This window comes from Lepidochelys kempii, chromosome 1 (genome assembly GCF_965140265.1).
Source record: "Lepidochelys kempii isolate rLepKem1 chromosome 1, rLepKem1.hap2, whole genome shotgun sequence".
NCBI lineage: Eukaryota > Metazoa > Chordata > Testudines > Cheloniidae > Lepidochelys > Lepidochelys kempii.
In genome coordinates this window covers 226026434-226049026 of record NC_133256.1, presented here as the reverse complement: position 1 = coordinate 226049026, position 22593 = coordinate 226026434, and the positions used below count along the sequence as shown (strand labels likewise).

Genomic DNA, 22593 nt, shown 5'->3' with positions numbered 1-22593 from the left:
ACACCCCTCCCCCATCTCTACTGGCAAAAGACTAGAGGCCTAACCTTGGACCTAAACTTGTCTAATACTGCCAGTTGGTCAGTACTTCCACTTGAGGCCTTTCTGGCAGTGGCAGAGTGAATCTGATGAAGTACCCATGAATTTCATCTTCCTCTGCGTCACTAGTGAAGCATTGTTTTAGAAATAGCAGAGGAATAGATATTATTTGGGAAACAAAATTCCTTTGTCTCCTCTCCACTAGAGCATCTCCAGCAGCTGTAGTAGATCACATCGGCAAGCTTTGCCACTTACACACACTACTCTGTCAAATGAATGATCAGAACGAAACAGACCATCCCAATTTGCTGTTGCTTCCCCAGGGAATTTCTAAAGTAAAAGCATACCTACAATCCTTACTGGTGGGAGAATCCCTTGGGAATATAAATGGTGGGGGAAGAGGGAATTTGAGCGGGGGAGAGGGTATCCCTCATTCCATACTAAAGCTTAAATTCCTGCTCTGTAAGCTTACTAATATGTACATTTTTTTACAATACCAATAAATTTGTTTAATGGACTATGTTCTTTTCTCACAAATGCAGGTAACATACTATTGAATGTGTTGGTTCCGCCCAAAATGCCATGCACAAGAACAGGAAAAAACAACGTTCTTATTGTCTGTGTTCCCAATCCACCAATTGATGAGAAGAATTCCACTATCCCGGTCACTATGTTAATAAGAGTGAAAACAAGTGAGGATGCAGATGAACTGCACAAAATTTTACTGGAGAAAAAGGAGGCCTAAGCATATTGCAGTCAAATGCCCTGAGAAATTACTGCTCAACTGCTGCTACTCATTTTTTCTTTAACTTCTTAGAACACTTCTTAATGCTCTACTCTGACATTCTAAGAACTGTTACAGGAATTCTGAAAAGTTTGTGAGGAAAAGCTAAAATGGCTAATAAAAGCTTTAACTGAACCCAAGTGTCCATCTGTCCTCCCTCCTTTTTTGGACTATCTAGTGTATGAACCATATTTGGATAAAATTTGTACATTTAATTTAAAAGTGATTGCTGAATGGACTGAAATCAAAGTACAAAATATTGTACCACATGTTCTTCACAGGCTTTAAGGTGAAGTGCAGCAACCTCCCTTTTTGAGAAGGGAGGAGGCTAAATTGTTTAACTTTTGAAATTGTTTCTAGGCTGAATAGCTTTTTTTTTTTTTTTTTAAATACAAAATCAGTATCTGCTAACTTCGGGTAAGGGATCTAATCTTTCGAACTGTCACCTGCATAATTATGTATCTGAATAACAATGCCTCTGTAGATTGTTTTTAAATTTGTAAGAAATTTGATGTACTGTTGGGATTCAGAGACTGCATCTGTGGTTCCTCAAAATGATTTGCTTGCATTATTCCTGTTGACTTTAATGTTGCTCTGCTGCAAACAATTCAGTTTTGTTGTGCTTACTATTGCAGCCAGTTAATGGTGTGCAATAGTATCCACAGACAACTGGAAGACTATTAGCTATCAACCCACAACCAGACTGGCCCTATAATCGGTATTCTTGTAGACAGAGCTAGAGGCCAAGGGAGGAGTCTTCAATACTATCTCTCTCGTAGAAGTATTCTTCCCTACTCCCTCCAGGTTATGGTTGAGAGACAACAGCGGAAGTAGTTTGGTGGGGGAAATTGGGCAAGGCAAATACATGCCCTGTCTGTTGTTAAAATTTACTAAGCGTGTCTCATGAGCATCAAAGTAAGTTTAAAAAAAATAAATAAAAATTGTGTTGTAAATTTCTCCTGACGTGGCCAAGAGTCTGTGTGTAAACTTGGTACTAAACTATTAAATATTTGTCTTTGTGATGTGATAAAGCAACAGAATAGTACTTGCTGGCATCAAATATGGCAATAGTGTTGGCTGCAGTGTTCTATCTTTTGGACTACTGAAACATCTTTAAGTGAGCTGTAGCTCACAAATGTTATGCTCGAATAAATTTGTTAGTCTCTAAGGTGCCACAAGTCCTCCTTTTCATCTTAACGTGTGAGTAAGTATTTAGTGTTAACCTGGAAGGAAGCTCGGATGCTGTGTAGACATACCCATTTTAAATGTAAATTGGTGCCTTTTTTGCATTTGGTTTTGTAGTTAGTCACTAAAGTTTGTGTGTGTGTGTGTGCGCGTGTGCGTGGGGTTAGTTTCGTCAATTTTTTCTAACTTCATGCTGGTACATAGCTCGGAGATCAGAACTTAAATGTTTGCATGTTAATTCTGTGAATGAAAATCATAATGTGTACAGGTTTTACAGGCTCAGGTTAAAGGGATAAGGGCTGAAATTTTGCATTTGTTTTTAGAAGACTGTGTCTTAAATTTTCAGTGAAGAAATTGTTTTGTAGGCTGCCAGTCACTGCACATGGAGGGGAATAACCTTTTGTGATGAGCAGATCACTCATTAAGCACCTCACACTTTAAGAGCAATTGTGTATTAGACTGTTAGAGGTACTGTGCTTGGTACTGGTTTACTTCCTCATGTGCAAAGATGTATAGTAATGTGCTTTCCATCAATTGCAATATGGACCAATAAACAAGATAGACAGAAATTCATTAGGAGAGGCAAATGTAACTAACTTTCCACATGCTCCTTGCACAGCCATCCTGAATGATATTTGCCTCTGAAATGAGTGAAATCTGGGACTTTTGTACATGCATGTTTTGGCTTGCTCTTGAAGCTGGGTAGGCAAAGTAGAAGAGGCTAGTGAATGATCCTGCTGTATCTGTGATTGCAAGAGTTGTTTAAAACATTATTTAAATTATGATTGTATGTTTGAGGGTGGTGTTGGGGACAGGAAAGAGGATGGGACAGATGCTACTTAATGAAAATCTAATATGCTGGAAACTTTGTACCCCACGATGCTCAAGCTGGCAAATACACAAATTTTCTATCATAGTTTGGGAAACAATGAGTAAAGGAGGTGGCACACTTTATTCTTTAGCTGAGCACGTATTGGTATCAGTAAATGGTATGGAAATAGGTGAGTGTATACTCACATCTTTACATTAGGTTACCCTGTAAAGTCTCCCTTAAAAGGAAAAGTATATGTATGAAATGTCTTAAAAACAGTATTTTTCATTTAAGCTCGTAATCCTACAGTTTTTATTACAACAGATCTTTGCTGTTAACACTTTAAAACAAAATTAAACAGGGAAAAGTGATAGAGATATGACCGGTGTAAAATTTATCTATGTATCTTATATTGACTTCAGTTATTTGAATTGTGAGATGGGGAGAACTTCAATATACACTTTTTTTACGTGTAGTGTTCAATTGTACAGCACAAATTATTTTGCTCCGAGTTATAAAAACGAATGTTGTGGCACTATGGTTTGATTTATTTGTAGTTCATAGGGCACTTTTGGAAGGAGAAACCTAAAAAGTAGATTCTGGGATTAGTCTACAGATTTTAATACAAAACCTGGGGATTTTGTTTGTTTGCATGAAAATTTAACTAGAAATTAAGCTCTAAAAACTAAAAGCAAATGTAAAAGTAGTTAGGAAATTACCATTAATCATATAGTTTGTATCAGGGTGTCTGTCTTGTTTAGAATTCTAATTCAATAAATTTTTGTATCTTGCCTTGTAGATAGAGCATTGCTGTCTTCTTTCAAGAAGTATGGGGAATAAACAGGAAGAACTAGAAATACTAGTGAATAATCACAACTCTGACTTAGTTTGGCACCACAGACTTGGTGGAACAATATATGACTGGAATATTAGTATAAAAGGGTACAGCTTACTCAGGAAGGACAAGTAGGGGGAAAAGGGAGGAGGTTGTTGCCTTGTATATCAAAGATGTATACATTTGGACTGAGGTAGAGATGGAAATAGAAGACAGACTTGTTGAAAATGTCTGGGTAAGGATAAAAGGGGTTTTAAAAAAATCAAGGGTGATGTCATGATAGGGGTCTACTATAGACTTCCTAACCAGGAAGAAGAGGTGTATAAGGCTTTTTTTATATAATATATATATACATTCCAAAGCACAGGACTTGGTGGTGATGGTGGACTTCCCCAGTGTCTGTTGGGAAAATAATACAGCTGGGCACAGATTATCCAACAAATTGTTGGAATGCACTGGAAACACACTTTTTATTTCAGAAGGTGGAGAAAGCAATGAGGGAGACTTCTAGATTTGATTTTTGACATAAGGAGGAACTGGTTGAGAACTTCAAAGTGGAAGGCAGCTTGTGTCAAAGTGATCATTAGAATCAAGAACTATCATTTCATGAACGGTAGGAGGGAAAACAGCAAAATAAAGATAATGGATTTCAAGAAAGCAAACTCAGGGAATTTGTAAGTAAGATGCCATGGGAAATAAGTCTAAGAGGAAAAACAGTTCTAGAGTTCTCTCTGAAAAACTGCCATTATTAAGGGCACAAGTACATATTATCCCACTGCATAGGAAAGATAGGAAGTATGGCAAGAGACCACCCTGACTTAACCAGAGATCAATGATCTGAAATCAAGTGTGTCATACAAAAAGTGGAAACTGAGTCAAGTTACAAAGGATAACCATAAGAAAACCCAAAAGCCATGTAGGGACAAAATTAGAAAACCCAAGGCACAAAATGAGATTAAACTAGCTAAAGACATAAAGGGTAACAAGAAAACATTCTACAAAACGTTAGAAGCAAGAGGAAGACCAAGGACAGAGTAGGCTGTTACTCAATGAGAGGGGAAAGACAACAGAAAATGTGGTAAGAGAAGTGTTAAATGCCTTTGTTTTCACCAAAAAGGTTAGCTGCAATCTGACACCTAACATAGCAAATGCCAGTGAAAATGAGGTAGGATCTGAGGCTAAAACAGAAGGAAGAGGTCAGATGTCTTCAAGTCAGCAGGGCCTAATGAAATACATTCTAGAATACTCAAGGAGCTGACTGAGAAGATCTCAGCCATTAGTAATTATCTTCAAAATCTCATGGAAGATGGGAGAAATTCCAGAAGACTGGAAGAGGGCAAATATAGTGCCCATCTATAAAAAGGGGGATAAGGACAACCTGGGGAGTTACAGACCAGTCAGCTTCACTTCAGTACACAGAAAGATAAGGGAGCAAATCAGTTTGCAACCACCTATGAGATAAGGTCATAAGTAATAGTCAACATGAATTTATCAAGAACAAATCATGTCAAACAAACCTAACTGCTTTGACAGGGTAACAAGCCTTGTGGGTATGGGGGAAGCAGTAGATGTGGAATATCTTGACTTTAGTAAGGCTTCTGATAGTCTTGCATGACCTCATACACAAACTAGGGAAATATAGCCTACATGGAGCTACTATAAGGTGGGTGCATAACTGGATGGAAAACTGTTCCAGAGAGTAGTTATCAGGGGTTCACATTAAAGCTAGAAGGGCATAACAAGTGGGGCTCTGCAGGGATCAGTCCTGGGTCAGATTCTGTTCAATATCTTCACACAATTTAGATAATGGCATAGAGAGTGTGCTTATAAAGTTTGTGGACAATACCAAGCTGAGAGGGGTTGCAAGTGTTTTGGAGGATAGAATTAAAATTCAAAATGATCTGGACAAACTGGAGAAATTGTCTGAAGTAAAAAGGATAAAATTCAAGAACAACAAATGCAAAGTATTCTACTTAGGAAGGAACAATCAGTTACACACGTACAAAATGGGAAATGACTAAGAAGGAGTATTGCAGGAAGGGATCTGAGGTTTATAGTAGATCACAAGCTGAATGAGTCAAAGTAACATTGTTGCCAAAAAAAGTGAACATTCTGCCATCTATCAGCACCAGAGTTGTAAGCGAGACACACCAATTCTTCCACTCTACTGTCCGCTGATAAGGCCTCAACTAGACTATTGTGGCCAGTTCTGGGTGCCACGTTTTCAGGAAAGATGTGAAAAATTGGAGAAAGTCCACTGCAGAGCAACAAAAATTATTAAAGGGCTAGAAAATATGACCTACAAGGAAAGATAGAAAAAATGGGTTTGTGGAGAAAAGGAGACTGAGTAAAAGGATGTAGGTTTTCAAATGCATAAAAGGTGGTTACAAGGAGAAAGGTGAAAAATTGTTCATTAACCTCTGAGGCTGGGATAAGAGTCAATGGGCATACATTGGAACAAGGGAGATTTAGGTTAGACCATAGGAAAAGCTTTCTAACTGTTGGGTAGTTAAGCACTGGAGCAAATTGCTTTGGGAGGTTCTGCCATCTCGGTCATTGGTGGTTTTGAAGAACAGGTTAGACATACCCTTGTCAGGAATGGACTAGTTATTACTTACTCCTGCTGTGAGCAAAGGGAACTAGGCTAGATGACCTATACAGATTCCTTCTAGTCATACACTACTTCGATTCAATGTTGTGACATTAAGTACCAGCTATCGCGCATTTGTGCAAGAGAATTCTTCCCAATCTGAGTTACAGATGATTGGTTTCATTGTTACAGCTGTAGACTCTCTCTCTCTCTCCCCCCCCCCCCCCCCCCAGATCTTCACAGGTTTGAGTTGTTGCTCTAATTTTGGAGCTCTGGCTTTCTGGATATACTTTTTTTCCCAAAAGAACAAGATTAAAACCACTGCTTGTTTTCACAAAACCCTTTGTTGTGAATCCTGTAACTTCCTTTTGCAATCTTTTGTTCTGTATGTGTAACTTCTCCGTTTTGAAGCAGAAAAGTGGGTCAAGTGGCTGCTTTTGCCCCATACTCCCCTCTGGTTGATGGCAATCTAGCAAGATTCTAGTTAAATCTACAGTGATGTATGTATCTTTAAAGTGAATGTGTAATTAAACATAACAGGTAATGAATGTTAAGAATATCTGATTTAGTTCCTTTTGCAGCACCATGACTTCTCAAATGTCAAGACTTTTCTGAGGCCTTAAGTTATTTATTTGCATTTGCTTAATTTTGTGGCTGGTACATGTGCAAGCAAAAACTTAAATCTCGCATTAAACAAAACCTCAAATGGCATGAATTAGTAATTAAAGGCTACTGAATTGAGTAATGTAAGAATTCACTCTTTATTATTGTCAAAATAGATCTCAAAAAGCTCAACTTTTTCCATAGGAGCTGATCTTTTATTGAATAATAGATTTGTCATGTAACTTTTTACATTTTATTTCTAATACATTCTGAGAAAATGTACAAATTCCATGGAAAATGTGAATAAACAAATGGGAGATGTAACAATCCTTTGTTTGACTGTGTGTGCTTTTGGTTATGACTGCAATGCCAAATACTTCTTGGGTGATGGGGGGGGTGTGTGTGTGACAGCTGCTTAAAGGGCAGATTCTTTTCTGGTGCAAGTAGGGATAACAACCAACTACAAGGGGATTCTGTTTGCACCAAAGTTGAATTTGATCTTTAGAGCACAGCCAGACCAAGTGAAAATGGAAACATCTTCACGAAAACCAGAAGTTATAGCTGTGCTCATCCAGATCTCAGCAGGAGTTTTTACTAGCAAAGCCAGAAACTGCAACTCCACCTCCAGCAGCCTTATACTGAATAGTTAAGAATTACAGTGCAGGCAAAGATATTTGCCAAGTGTGCCTCTTCTCTCCCTTCTTTTGGTTGTCCAGATTTAAGTAAAAATGGTAAACACTTATCACAAATTAGGTGGAACTGGTAATAAGGTCTATAGTTAAGGTTGCCTAACACTTCATGTCTTCAGTTGATTATAACCTTGCCAAATTGTAATCATTTAGACTGAAATGTAATAGCTCAGAAACCGTGCAGGTGAAAATTGGATGAAAGGAAGTGATTTTTATTCTGCCAAAAATATTTTCCTGACACCCATTTAACTTTGATAGATGGGAAAAGAGCTTTCTGCTGAAGTTTCAGTACCCTATTCCTGCCTTGCAGCAAACCAAGGGAAGAGTGACCAGGGTGTCTAGTTTTGAAAAACCATTTTGTGGCGGGGGGGAGAAGGTGAACTTTTCTTAGCCTAGGAGGGATACAACAAAACTGTTTCCTTTTGTAGATTGCCTTGGGCAGGGCATAGCTGTATTGGGAGGGGCTGGTACTTGGCCAAATTTTAAGCTGACTGCTGTGGAGATAAGGCAGAGCAGCATGGTGGAACTGTGAACTTCTCCCAGTGTGAGACAGACAGTCCATGTTGGACTGAAATTCCAAGCAAGAGTAATACAGGGCTGCCAGGAGGGTAATTAAATCAGGATCGTTTTTCATTCACATAGAAACACCCTAAACAGCCCACCAGCTTCCACCCAGAAGAACTGCTTTTTCAGGGAAGAAGTTGCATGGGAAAAATGGCACCAGCTGGGGGTCTGATCACCTATTGAGGCTGATCCAGGATCCACCTGACAGGGACTGAGTTGTTGTAAAGGGCAGGAGCTGATTTATTTGGGGTCTTCAGCCATTTTTGCCAAGTAAAAGGAAGTTACTGCAGGACCCTGATGAGGCAGGGGAAAGCCCTGCTACCTAAACTCAGATGGACCAGCTAGAACTCCAACAGGAACAGTGAGCTGGAGTAAGGGACAGTGTGTCCAGGATGTCTGTTTTCTAAATGCTCTGTATTTTCTTGGGCTATTAAGTAAGGAGCAATGGAGACTTAGAGTCCTGTGCAAAGTCTGTAGGGGGTGTTATCGGTGGTGAGCTGGAGCCAGTTCGCTAGAACCAGTTGTTAAATTTAGAAGCTCTTTTGGAACCGGTTGTCCCTCATGGGACAACCGGTTCTGAAAGGGCTTCTAAATTCAACTGGCCAAAATTGGTGCCTTAGGTACAGACTCCCTAGGTGCTCCGGGGCTGGAGTACTTACAGGGAAAATTTGATGTGTGCAGAGCACCCACCGGCAGCTCCCTGCCCTGCCCTGCCCCACCTCACCTCCGCTCTGCCGCCTCCTCCCCTGAATGCACTGCGCTGCCCTGCTCTGCTTCACCACCACCACCCCCCACCGGCTTCCAGCAAATCAGTTGTTCGGTGGGAAGCTGGGGAGGACTGAGAAGCAGGCAGCAGCTTCCCTCTCAGGCCCAGGGAGGCGGAGGCAGAGTGGAGGTGAGCTGGTGCGGGAGGACAGCCACCCACGCTGCAGCAGGTAACCTGGGGGGGGGAGGGGGGCGCAGGGGAACCACTCCCTGCCCCAGCTCACCTCCACCACCCTCGGCCTGAGCGGGAAGCCGCCGCCTGCTTCTCAGCCCTCCCCGGCTTCCTGAGCTAATCCGCGGGAAGCCGGGGTGGGGGTGGGGGGTTAAGCAGAGCGGGGCAGCACGTTCAGCGGAGGAGGCGGAGCACAGGTGAGGTGATCTGGGGCCAGGGGTGGGGAACTACCAGTGGGTGCTCTGCACTCACCAAATTTTCCCTGTGGGTGCTCCAGCCTAAGGCACCACTTTTGATGTGGTCAGTGGGGTGAGCGGCTGCTCCCCCGCCCCTAGGAGCCAGAGGGACCTGCCTGATGCTTCCTGGGAGCTGCCCCCCCAGCAGGTCCCTCTGGCTCTTAGGGGTGGGGTGGGCACCCACTATGGTGGCCCACGAGACCCTCCTGCCCAGTTCTGGGGGCAGTCAGGGGACAGGGGTGGATGGCACAGGGGCCTGGGGGGCATCAAGGAACACGGGGGGTTGGATGGGGCAGGAGTCCCCAGGGGGCGGGGATGAGCCACAACCCCCTCATGGGGTAAGGAGGGGACCGGTTAAGATTTTGGCAGCTCATCACTGGGTGTTATACTTATTGTGTGCCTTTGAAGCATTAGCATTTCCCTCAGCTAGAGGGGAGCAGGCAACAACGGGAGAAGACATAGGGAGGGTTGGAAGGAAGGAAATTAAACTACATGTTTTCATAGAAAAGCTATAAAAGGGGCTCAATTAAAAAAAATTATAGTAAATCACTTATGACAATACAAAGGTGTTACAGGCAAATCAATATGTGGGAGTTCCTCTCAAAGATACAACAACTTTATCTAAAATGGCTTATTTAAAGAGGCACCAATGTAATAGACCTGGCACCTGGCTGGGGGATGGGTGGATCTCTTTGCTTTTATCAAAGGGGACTGAATACTCAAGTGAAGTTTTTTTTTTTTTATTCTTATGCCTGTTAAGGGGACAAACAATCCAACCCCAAAGAAAAAAGGCATTCTGCTCAGTGAAATAATTTTTCTGGTATCATCTATTTACAGGAAATAGACTTGAAGAAAAATAAGATCTTACTTCTTCTTGGCCATCACTACCATGTGTCTCCAGGGCAATTTAATAGAAGACAGGTGGCAATACTTCTTGCTACACACTTCCTTTTGAGCATTTCAGCACAATTCAGATACAGAGGGCAGATATATTTTAAGTAAGGGGATCCTTGCAAGGTAAACTCCTCACTTTTGCCAATGTATATGCTCTCAGTCAATGGAAAGCTTTTTAGGAAACTGGATATTGGGGGTGGGGCAGGGAGGGAATTGCAATGAGATACTTACTGCCACTTTAGGTTAATTTGAATGTACACTTGCTGTGTGGGAAGAGCAAGTGCAAATTTGTTGCATCACTTAGAAAAATGAGCATCTGGTGGATGGTTGGCAAGATGTGAATCAATGCCAGGGACTATACATATTATTCTGCAACTCATGGATCTTATTCCAGGATTGATGAAATTTGTTTTTAGGACCTTGGCTAATTTGGTCCAAAACCACTAATTTTGGAGTTATAACTTGGTCTGATTATGCCCCTGCATATATTAGATTAAAAGATTGGGACCCAGGGGAAAAAGAGCCTAGCAGTTGACTAGAGTTTTGTTTTATGTCCCCCTTAAAATTCAGAGTTGGAAGAAAGTTTTCAGAAATAAATTATATATGTATGTATATTGAAACGTGTGTTTGTTTCATTCCTCCAACTCTTATTTTATTCCACACTGGGGGAATTTGCCTTAAAATTTGTTTCTCCACAATATTTATTCCTAAATATTTTCAATTCCTTTGCCCATTTAAACTTATGTAGCTGATAAGTTTCTTTTGTAGTTTATTTTGAAGCCTACTACCTGCACCAATTCCAGCTTCAACTGTATTATTAGCAGGAGCAGAAACCTCATTAAAAATGATAGAACACAACATTGTCATACAAAATTAGTTTGCGTTTAGTCCAGAAGGTGTTTTAATATCTTTTACAAAGGGGCTTTCTCTCCCATTTATTGCAGATGATTCAATGGCCAAACCGGGGGGGGGGGGCAGTGTGACAAGGCACCGGTCTTCCCCTAGACAAATTAAAAGGGGGGGATTGGTGACCATTTACCACAATAGATGCTTGAGGAGGAGTATAGAGGGCTGATATGCCCCTATAAAACTGATTCCCCAAACCAAAGCTTACCAAAACCAGAAGGGCACCCATTCCAGCCAGTGGAAGGCCTTCTCACTCTCTGATGAAAGCAGTGCATGGAAAGAATTGCTAGAATTAACACTATAGATCAAATTCAGAATTCTGCAGTTATTGGCTAGACACCTGCCAGCAATGAATCCAAACTAGTTCAGCTGAACATATTTGGGCAAGAGGACACAATCTCTTTTCTAACATGTTGGCATACATTTTAGTATCCACATCAATTAAAGATATAGGGGTGTATGATGCACAAGGGGTTGGATCTTTTCCTTCTTTAGGAATAACTGTAGATTCTTGGAAAGGGACAAAAATGGCACTCTCATTCCTCTGCAATATACCCCTAAACAATTAAAATAGGGACCAACGCTTGCTTTAGAGTTCTGTAATGCCCTCCAGAAAACCTCTCAGAACCTGGAGCTTTACTGGATTTTAAATTCTTAATTACATCTTCAATTTCCACAGCAGAAATTTGCCTATCAAAAGCGATGCTGTCATCCTCTGCGATATGAGGTAGTTTTGCATGGCTCATATCTATTTATAAATTGAGGAGTTGGATGTTCTGAATTGTACGAAGTATGGAAAAAGTTAGCAAATATTTCAAAGAGCTTTTTGGTGCCAGTTACTAAGTCTCCCCTTTTATTTCTAATTAGAGGGATGGCTGATTTAGCCCAATTTTGTTTGTTTGAAGTTTCTGGCTAAGAGCCCAAATATTGTTTAACATCTATGTGCCTTACCTGTTTGTAACAGGTTAATTTTCCCTCTTAACTGTATTTTCTTATCTACAGGATCTAAAAGTGTATTTGTCTATTTTCCAAAACAAAGTTCATTAACCAAACTAATTTTTAAGGTAAAAAGAAAAGGAGTACTTGTGGCACCTTAGAGACTAACCAATTTATTAGAGCATAAGCTTTCGTGAGCTACAGCTGAAACCTAATTTTTAAGGTATGATTCTTAAATGAGGGGGATCCTTATAAATCACCTTTCCAGCGGCCCAGAGAACACTTATTGATTCCTTCCTTTTTTAGATTGACAGTTTTTAAAGAAATAGTTCTATGCTTTGACAAATCCCACTGTTGCTGGTTTTGAACACAGCAGGAGGTGCTAATACTAATGAGCATTGAGAGAACCCACCTTCTATAGCAATACTTCCCTGCTCATGATTGAACTGGGAGTAGATTCCCTCCCGCACCTAAATTTCACAGTAAGTCATCTAGAGCAGCCTGCCCTGTTAACCATTTCTGGCTAGGGGATATTTGCTGACTTATTGAGGCAGATGGCTTGCTGCTAAATATGGCTGTATGGGACTAGGGATGTGGTCTGAGCACTCCTGGAGGCAAGATTTGTCCTCATCTTTGTGTTTTCTTTACCCAGAGCTTATCTACACATTGACTGGGGCAGAGCTGCTGTCAGACTTTCTCTTCATGTCAGGGTCCCAGAGGAGAATCAGGCCCAGAATCTTGCTGGTTTCCTCTCCCCTGCATCTCTTCAAACCTTCTAGCACAACTTGTGTCTCTTTTTATCTAGTATGCTCCAAGAAGCACAAGCAACAGTGGGACAAGGGACAACCCAGCTGTCAGAATGTGGGGGTTCCCTGCCTTGGATTCTTAGTGCACACAGTCCTCATCCACACCAGAGGCAAGTTCAACACCATGTGCTTTATTTACAATGTGCTTCATAAACAGTTGTTCCACCACAGCCTAAGGTTTTCCCCCCAAGACTTTACCTACTACCCCAACACAGAGCAGGGCCGAAGAGAGAGCTCTCACCTCTGATATCTTGGGCATCCTTTCAGGCTCCTCACGCATGTCTTTCTCCCTCCCTTTTCAACTGTTTCCAGCTGACTAGATGAATCACCCAGATAATTAGCGAATCACTCAGTAGTAGAACTATTACCTCAGCAATGTACCCCAGGTGGGGTCACTTCCAAAATGCACTGAGTGGTGAGTCAGCCTTGGGCTACTCACACTGTCACTACAGGCTTTGCTTCCACATACGAAGAGTGTCAGCAAACAAGGTAACCATCACAGCTACCAACTAGGGGTAGTAACCCCAGAGTCACCACCTGTTAACACAAAATAATCTACATTGCTCCTGAAACACTCTCTGAATCTGTGGAGTGAGTTGCCACTGTTTATATCACTAAAGAGAAAGATAATTAAACTAAGAGGAAGGAAGAAACTTACTTATGAATCATACAATATCAAAACATATATAAGGAGCATCTCTGCAAACGACAAGAGCTGGCCAAATAACTTTGCTTGGCTCTAGAGACTGCTTAGGGCAGTGGGTTTTTTCCAACCTTCCTCTCCCACCGGGGTAGACCCCATTGGAAATCTCAGACATAATCGGTGCTCTCTGTCCTCCCCTATCCCCCGGGGTCCATGGACCACAGCTTGAAAACCATTGGCTTAAATTGAACTAATTCTTTCCCAACACACGATTTCTTGCTACATTGTTTTAACAATGCTGTTTCTTTGTGTATAAGCCAGAGGTCACTTCTGCCCACTGATGCTACTGGTTGACAGTATCAAATAAGTCATATGTCAGTTGCTCAATAGCTTTCATAACCAGCTAGTCGTGCCTGATAATGTGAAACTACAGGTTTTGTAATACTCCCTCCCCCAAGATAAAGGTAATAAATCCAACAAAAGAAACGGTCAAGTAAACATATATTCCTTGTAAGAATCCACTTTCTAGGCTGCGAGCAGCCAATCGGGAAATGTAGGGAACGCCGTATGGACCCTATGGTCCAATGTGATAAGAGGAGGCAGGAAAGTTTTTTTTCAAAATCCATTTGGATGCTGAGGCCTGCATAGAATTGCATCTACCCTTCTTATTAAATGGTATACATCCCTGGGAGCATATAGTACCTGTGTTCTCCAGTGGCTTCTAAACAGTTTAAGGCTTTAGAGATCAAACCCTATACCTTAAACAGTTTTGGGCTTCCCTACCTGGAAGGCTGCCTTATTTCTCATGTCACACTGCAGTCAGCAGAAGCATCTGAGCTGGAATCCCGTTTTAATAATGCCTCACCATGTGGAAACTTTCAAAGTACCTGAGCTTGTCAGGAAAGAAAAAATTCCAACTAGTCATGACTCAATATTCCATTCCATTTAACCTTTCCACTAGATAAATACATAAATGATATGTCACCGTTAAGTCAGAGAATTACTAGGAAAACACAATTTTAAAAGATACTAGATTTTTTTTTACTATTATATTTGATTGAAAATATGAAAAACCTTTTAAGACTATGTTGCATCTCCCCCTCCCTTCTCCCCTTCCCTCCCTAAATACTAAAGTGATCACACAAGGAGCCAGTGTTAGTCACATAAGATGAATCTTTTTTTACTCAAGGTCAAATGAAAGTGAACAGTAAATGGGATACTCATCTTCAGGTAATTGCCCATTTGGTGGACCTTCGTACATGTTTCACATTATTATCCCAACCAATTTCTAACTTGCTGCTTAATATAAAGGCTCGTAATGTTCTGGAAATATAAATTTATACTACCCTCAAACATCATAGGATACAATACAAAGAAAATACTATTAACAAAACATATGGTCATTTAAGAGGTCTTTGTTTATTGGCTGCAGGATTCAACATTTTCTTCATGTTGCAATAAGTAACATTAGTCCTATTTTTGGTGCACAAAGGTGTTCTCACTGCTCTTTGTTCGAGGGGCTCAGCTACAGTGCCAGCATGATTTTCAGTTGATCATCTGTCACTCAGTGCTGATGATCAATGAGGCAAAAAACCATGCAACAAGTGTTAGTTGGTTAAAATTAGTCTGAGAATATATTTATATATGTACATAGAGAATGCTGAATATTGTAACCTGCTTGCTGTCTTATAGTATCTTGTACAGTTACATTCTGATTGTAAAATACTGTTTTTTCATTTAAGGTTTGGTGTACAGGCAACTTACTCATTTAGCCGTTTCTCTACATGGGTTCTATTCTATTTACTTTCAACACACACGATTTCTACACAATCTGGTTCAGTCACATTTAATGATACAAAGTGGGGCAGCTCCAGATAACTCTGGGCTGTGATTGCAGAGAACCCAATTCCCAATGCTTTTGAGTCACAACCCTGTGGAGGCTATGAGGACCATTTGCTAATGCATATAAGGTGGGTCCATAGGAAATAGCCAGCTCTGCCAAGTACAGTTAAACTCGCCATTTCTGGTGGCTGTCCCTTTAGCACTAGTAGAATTCTCACAAGTACCTTCGTTCCATGCGTTTAAGAACTTTAAAGTCCCATTGACTGTTGCTGGGACTTAAGCACTTTGGAAAGTTTTATCCTACATCTATTTTTATCAGGAAGATTTTAGACTTGAAAAAGTAGGTGACAAAACAAACTCAGCTGGAAAGCAAAATATGACAATGACTGGCTGAAAGCAATGTCAAAGGGGATTTACAAGCACTTGCATGTGTGGACATAAGGCTGTAGCTACATGGATCCAGTTGTGGCCTTAGAAGTTGCAGAACTGAATGCTGGTACAAGAAGATATTTTGGAAATTTAATGTGTTACCTCCCCTTGCACGTCAACCTAAATTTATTCCTCTTTTTAGAAAAGTCGATCACATCCTTTCTGCAAATGGAGGACTGTGGAGAACAGCATGATTCAGGTCACATCAGATTTCAACCTATGCAAACTTGAGGCTCCCCTACTTTTGTTTCAAAGCCAGGTTTGCCATGGTGAGCAAGATGACCCGGCTTATGGTTCTGAACAGGGACTCTGCAAACCCAGGTTGGTTCATGTGGCTTTGCCTCAGACAAGCTTTGCCTCAAGGTTGAGTGAATCCAATGAGAAGGAGTGTGAACCCACACTCAAAGTTTAGATGAACCAAGCCTGCTCAAGCTTATACATTTCTAATAATGACCTCTATCCACGATGTGACATATGCAAAAGGTTGGACAGACTTGGAAGACATCCTGTGGTGGCTGGGGGGAATTGCAAAGACTTTGAATGGAATTTTACATACACTGTGGTCTTTAAGGCACAGCGCCGCCTTGCTAATACAATATAATTGATCACGGAGAATGTCTTTAATGTTACCATTTCAAGGTGGTAATAAGCTCTTAAGCTCTTTTGCAACCTAAACAGATTTCTTACTCTTGTATTTGACATCTGTCTATATATTTATCCTGAGGATGATGGATATGGCAAATTGCAGCTTTCCGGAGGTGGTGGTTGTGCAGCACAATGGAAAATGCTATCAGACCACACAAGAATAACCAACTGATTAACTGATTGACCTGAGCAGCAGCGCTCTCCAGGCTCATGTTAACCATAGTGCTTTCTCATACTAAAAGAGCTTCCATTCTAGTTGTCAAGCTTCAGTACATATCATTACAATTGCTGCTGCTTCAATAGTCAGAACAGTAACTGGGCAAACGAAACCCTGCTTACTCTTATTTGTAGTCTGTCTGGTGTACGTATGGAGCTCAACATTCAGTCCATTCCTTGATAGTTTTTAAATTCCGGTGGTGCCTCAGCTCCATTGATTTACTGCTTTGGAGCTACAGGACGGAAAAATGCCAAATAAAAAGATCCTGGGCTCCCACCTCACATTCTCTTATGTAGTGTAGTGCAACAAGATGCTAAAGGTCCTTTTCAGTATGAAAGTGAAGATTAAGGGCATTTTGAGAGACTCAAGGTTCAAATAATATGCCAGCCTCACATAGGCCAACCTCCTGCTAACGTCACTGGGACTCCTTCCTGTCTGCAAGGACTGTAGGTTTTGATTCTAATGGTTTAATAAAAAAAAAACCCAAAAACCAAACCCAAATCCTCCTATGATGGAGTATTAGGTTTCATTCAAAATATTTAAACTTTTCACTTGACAGAAAACAACTGACTAGAGCTGTACAGAGAGTTCTACTTCAGATTTTTAGAAGGGCTAGTTTAGAGTCTGGCACATTCTAGCTATTTCCTCAGAGCACTAACGACACTCAGTACACATGGATTTGTAGTTCCTGTGGCTGTCCAAGCTGGTGCATTTACAGCCCATTTCGGCGAGTCATTCTTCATTCAGAGTGGCTGGGGCAGATCTGTTAACACAGTATAAAATATACCAAAATGACTGGCTGACTTTCTTAGCCCTTTTAAAAACTAGACATTAGCAAAACTCCAGTCCAGATACAATACAGCAAGACAGTATAAGGCTATGGAATTTGTGCTGCTTGATCCTAGAATTGTCCATACTTTCCTGATTAGTTTAGTATCATGCCGTGTTTGCCATTTATCCTGAAAATATACACAGCATGAACTGTTTGGGTCTCCAGCCCATGAGAATTTAGGCTATTTAATCCTACCATATTGACGTCAGCCTGGGGGCGGGAGGGGGGAACATGGCTGGAGACAGAACAGTACTCCGCAACCTAAGTCACGTTTCCAAATGGGTAAATTTTCCTATTCATAATATTTACTAATCTAAGAGTATTTGGTTCAAATGTTCCAATTGCCTCTAGAAGTACAAATGTTATCTCTCTTCTCCCTCCCCACTGCAATGAACAGTTAAAGGAAAACTGTATTGATTTGCTTAGCCCAGCAGTACGAAAGTGCAGAATAAAAGGCATTTTCAGAGGCTCAAGACAAAGGCTGGAGGTTGCTCTCTTGCCGAAAGTGATTTAATTCTTGACACAGGGACTGGAGGAACAATGTTTAAGACAGTCTCTCACCTGCAGTAATTTTGGTTAGCATTAACAAAATAACTCTACTAGTTAATGAGTTACTTAAAGCTGAAAGATTTGCCTAAAGTGAATGGGAAATTGGCCTACAGTCTCTTGCACTGTGTTCACATTGCCAGTGTTAGAAATACCATCACTTTGCATTAAGTTGACTTCTTCCAGCCTTAGGCTCCAATAATGCATATTCTAATTTAGGTTTAAAGCATAACTATAAACAGTCTGACAAGTACTTCTTACCAGATGGAGCCATCATGCTGGGTGATCAATAAAGATACAGTCTACCTTTAAGCTGCAGTGGAATGGTTTCCATGGATTCTGGGCAGAAATGAAGCTGAAAGCTTTACTTGAAAGTCGCCTGATGCTACTGAGAGAACAACAACAAAGCAGTTTGGGAAAAGGTCAAGGGGAAAACCAAAGATTTAGGCTTTAAGCACATGCCATGTTGGTAACAGCAGTGCCAGCATGGAGCATAGGGTCATTATATTCTGAGGGCTTGTTTATACATGTAGACAAGCCCTGAAGAGTAACTAAGGAGGGCATCTGCTCTCTCAACTGATCTCTTTCCTGTGTGTATTTTAGGGTCTGCTAGTTACTGCATTGGCTCTGCAGTGCTAAGAAAGCGAACTATGCTATATTCTGGCGCCCCCATCAGAACTGTTAACTGAATGCTGGTTGCAGAATATTTACCAATTGAATGTTCAGATTCCCAGAGAGGTTTACAGGGCTGCTATTTAGAAAAACATGCATTACTGCTAAACACAGCACACAACTACAAGGTCATTTCAGTTACTTTTCAGAGAAGAACTATACTTCAGCTTGTCTTTAAAGAAAACCCTTTGTGCCCCAGTACAGTGAATCGTCACAGAAACGAACAAACATAGAATCCAGGGAAATTGCTGAACCAGTCAAAAGCTTCCAGGAGGAGAACTCATTACACTGCGGTCCTGCGAGTGCAGAAGGATAATAATAATCTGAACGTGTTTGGTACTGGAGTCTAGTTATGCTCTCCCATTTCTCTATACATTAAGACTTGGGTTTACTCCTACATATCATAGCAGCAGCAGTACTGGAACTGGACTACAGATTTTCTAGAGCAGCATTTTCTTCCCTTCTTATGTTGGCTCTTTCCCTCAGACCATTCTAGAGCATGAAGTCTTCACTGTTCTTTGGTAAATGGGGAAACGGTCATCACGGAATAAAGCTGTCTTAGGAATTCAGGAACGACACACCAACAGAAATAGAACATTGAAAGCATCATTTTAGCTCCATCCTGACCAACTGCGCATACCACAATGGCAACACATCTTTGTTGGATCTCTTTCCTTACCCCTTCTGACTAGTAAAATATTCTATTGTCCCTTGCATCCCAAAACACATGCACACAAAGCCATTATAACAAGGAGGGCATGGACAAGAGTCTATGAACAAAGTTCATTGGTACATCATTATGAAATCCTAAAGTTGTTTCTCTCAACGGATATAAAGTTCAACACATTCTGTACATGTTGGTTTCTCAGTTACAAAGTAAACACGGTAACAAATTGTTCATAAAGCATTAATTTTGTTTTTAAACACAGCCCCTTCTGGTTTTGTTTTTGAAAGTCGTCTCATCAGAACACTATAAAGAGATGTATTACTACTGTGTGCAGACAGTGTATGACAGCAGAGGAAGAGAGAGGCACTTTGATTGGCTGGTATTCTTAGACTTCCCTTTTTTTCTGTGTAGGTTTATGTTCCTGACACTAGATGGTAGCGTTGTCACAGAAAACCATCATGGATAGGCACTTGGCAGCAAAATTCCAAGGCAGTGCCCAGCGCTCTGCTATGTCATCAGAATTGGTTTCTGCCGCACTTCCAGAATATCTAAACAGACAAGAGAAGGCAATTTACAGTCCATATTGAGAATATCTGGCAAAAGTTTGTAATTGTTAAACAGCAAGTAAGAGGAACCAGTGATCTAATCATGGATTGCATGTTAGTCAAATTGTTTTCACACTAATTCAGAAGGGGATTAAAAAGCAGAACTGTCACATCGTATACCACCAAATACATGTTAATTTCTTGTTCTAACATACTAACAGTGTGGTGGTAAACAAGAGCTATGTGCCAGCAGAGAGAGAGGACAACTGATCCAATGTAGAGTTTTTATAGTGATATGAAACTCATATGTTATGATATGATATGAACTGATATGTCCTTTGACAGGAAAGATGCAGTTGTATGGGGATCCTTTCAGGTAACATTGTTAGACAGTGGAATAGTCTTTCACGGGAACAGGTGGGAGCCCCATCACTGAGTAATTACTGTAGCAAAACAAGCTTTTGCTGCCACTGAGAAATGCACCCAAATTCTGTTCTCATGCACCAAGGGAGCATCTGGTTTTCCTGAAGCCTCAGAAACAGAGACAAACATTGATATGATTTTGTCTGCTGGTCTTGGTTACAGACAACAAAAAAACTTAGGGGTTTTGGAACATTTTTGTTGTGTTCTAGTCCAGCAAAACATTGATTTGGAAGCGTGCTTTTGAGAGTCAGGCCTCATTTTCAACATGGGCATGGAAAGGTAGACACTTAAATCTGTATTTAGGTGCCTAAACGGGCACTTGAGATATTTAATAACGTTTAGCAATTGGGCTGCCAGTCTCTCCTTTATTAGGCAACAGAAAAAGAGTAAGGATTATTATTTAGTATAAAAGAGGGTTGATTTAGATTTCATAATTAGGAGGCAGATCAAGTACGTTCGCGCAAAGTTGCAAAGATCAGGCATTAGTATGGACTCAGGATTCTCACAAGTCTACCCCCTCTTCAAGCCACCTCACAGGAAGACCCTGACAAGTAGATAATGTTTATAATGTTCCTTGAATTGCAATAAATTTGGGGTTTTACTGGAACTGCAAGAAGTGATTTCATTAGGTGAAAGCTCTGCACACAGACAAACCAGTCTAGTACCTATCAGCTCACACGTCCCAGGTGATCTCAACTGCTGGACTGGAGCATGAAGAGAGAGATGGATTCTAAGATACAGGAGGTCAAGTAACAAATACTTTCCCAGATCAAAACCAGCTCCTTAGATTGCACCCAAAAAATATCTTTGAGCCAATGTAGACTATGGAGCACAGTTGTATTATAGCATGAAACGTTATGTAAATGGGCAACTATTCACTGCCTGAACTTGCTAAGTGGTCTGAAAGGGTACCTTCATGGACACGGTATTACAATGCTCCAATCTGGAGCTGAAAGGGGCATGGTTAGGTTTGCATCAAGTATCAAGAGAAGTGCCACAGTCTCCAGACCAACATAAACAAGAACTCTTGATCACTGCTGCTTTCTCCGCATCCAAAAGCGGCCCAGGATCCGACAGGAACTCTAGACTGACAGCCTCATCATGGAAAGGTTCGTATGCTCCCTCAACTGAGAGTGCTAGTCCAGAGCCCTCCAGTTGTTTCCCTCAGCCCATCATCAATAACTGTCTTTAGCAGACAGATTGGAGTTAGCTGGATATAAATCTATACACTGGTGTACATATATCACCTTGTATATCAACTTACATGGCCCTATAAAAAAAACCCTTGAAAATAGTGCAATGGGAGGGGAATGTTTAGGCATTCTACATAGATTGTCAAAAGCAAAATATATGAAGGGTGTCTAACCTCACTATTGAAAGCCTATGTCATGGTTGTGACATAGGTCAATTAACTGGGCAGTATTCAAAAAACAAAAAAACTAGCTAACTCACAGGTGTGCGTCACCTGGGGACTAGACCGTTTTTGGTATTTATGGGAAGATCTGAAAGGTTTCACCTGTTAAAATTCGATGCAGTGGCAAAGTGACATAGGTTAAATGTGCATAGAGTAGAAAGTTTTCATCTGTTCTGTTTAACTTCAGCCATGAGCCAACCAGAGACCGTCCTGTTCCAGATAAGGACCGTGACCTTAGATTCGAAGCATTGTGAAGATCTGTCAAGGTAGAAGACAATAACCTTAAAGTAATTGTGCTTTATATCCAGCCAGTCCCTGGCACGTTCAGATATCAGTTTCATTTTGAAAAGAACCCATCACAAATAGGATGGTAGTGGTGGGGTTGTAAATTATTATCTAGAGCTGAATTCCATGCAGGGCATTAATACACTTCCATCAGGCAGAGATCATTAGTAGCAGTTGAATAAAGGGTCTTGCACAGCATACCCCATTACCACTTGAACTAACAGAGTGACTCCATTAGCTGGTGGGAGTAGTAAGCGGTTATCCTCTAGTGCAGAGGTGGGCAGCCTACGGCCCACATCCAGCCTGCGGGACCCTCCTGCCTGGCCCTTGAGCTCCCGGTCGGGGAGGCTAGCCGCCGGCCCCTCCCCGATGTCCCCTCTCCTCCGCAGCCTCAGCTCACCGTGCTGCCAGTGGTCTGCCGGCCAGCACGGCTGCAAGAGCCGCCAGTCTGCTCCGGTGCTCTAGACTGTGCGGCAGTGTGGCTGGCTCCGGCCGGGCGACGCGGCTGCCAGTCCTGGTACTCTGAGCGGCATGGTAACGGGGTGGGGAGGGGTTTGGATAAAGGCAGCGAGTCCCAGGGGGCAGTCAGGGGACAGTGGGAGGTTGGATGGGGCAATGGTG

The 22593-nt window shown here is 41.4% G+C and overlaps 2 protein-coding genes across 10 annotated transcripts in view; one reads left to right on the top strand and one right to left on the bottom strand.

Moving 5' to 3' along the window:
• The window catches only part of NUP50 (nucleoporin 50), a 37701-nt gene extending 30530 nt beyond the window's left edge, over positions 1 to 7171 (top strand). For all 6 annotated transcript variants that reach the window (XM_073316153.1, XM_073316174.1, XM_073316124.1 and 3 more), the window contains one exon: positions 579 to 7171. In XM_073316153.1, coding sequence (XP_073172254.1) covers positions 579 to 781 — 203 coding nt within the window. In that variant the 3' untranslated portion in view covers positions 782 to 7171. The remainder of the gene's footprint in view (positions 1 to 578) is intronic.
• A 7439-nt stretch (positions 7172 to 14610) lies between these two features.
• KIAA0930 (KIAA0930 ortholog) overlaps positions 14611 to 22593 on the bottom strand; it is a 140713-nt gene continuing 132730 nt past the window's right edge. For all 4 annotated transcript variants that reach the window (XM_073316079.1, XM_073316071.1, XM_073316111.1 and 1 more), the window contains 2 exons: positions 21790 to 21945; positions 14611 to 19853 (listed from right to left, as the gene is read on the bottom strand). In XM_073316079.1, the coding sequence (XP_073172180.1) occupies positions 19813 to 19853; positions 21790 to 21945 (197 nt within the window). In that variant the 3' untranslated portion in view covers positions 14611 to 19812. The remainder of the gene's footprint in view (positions 19854 to 21789; positions 21946 to 22593) is intronic.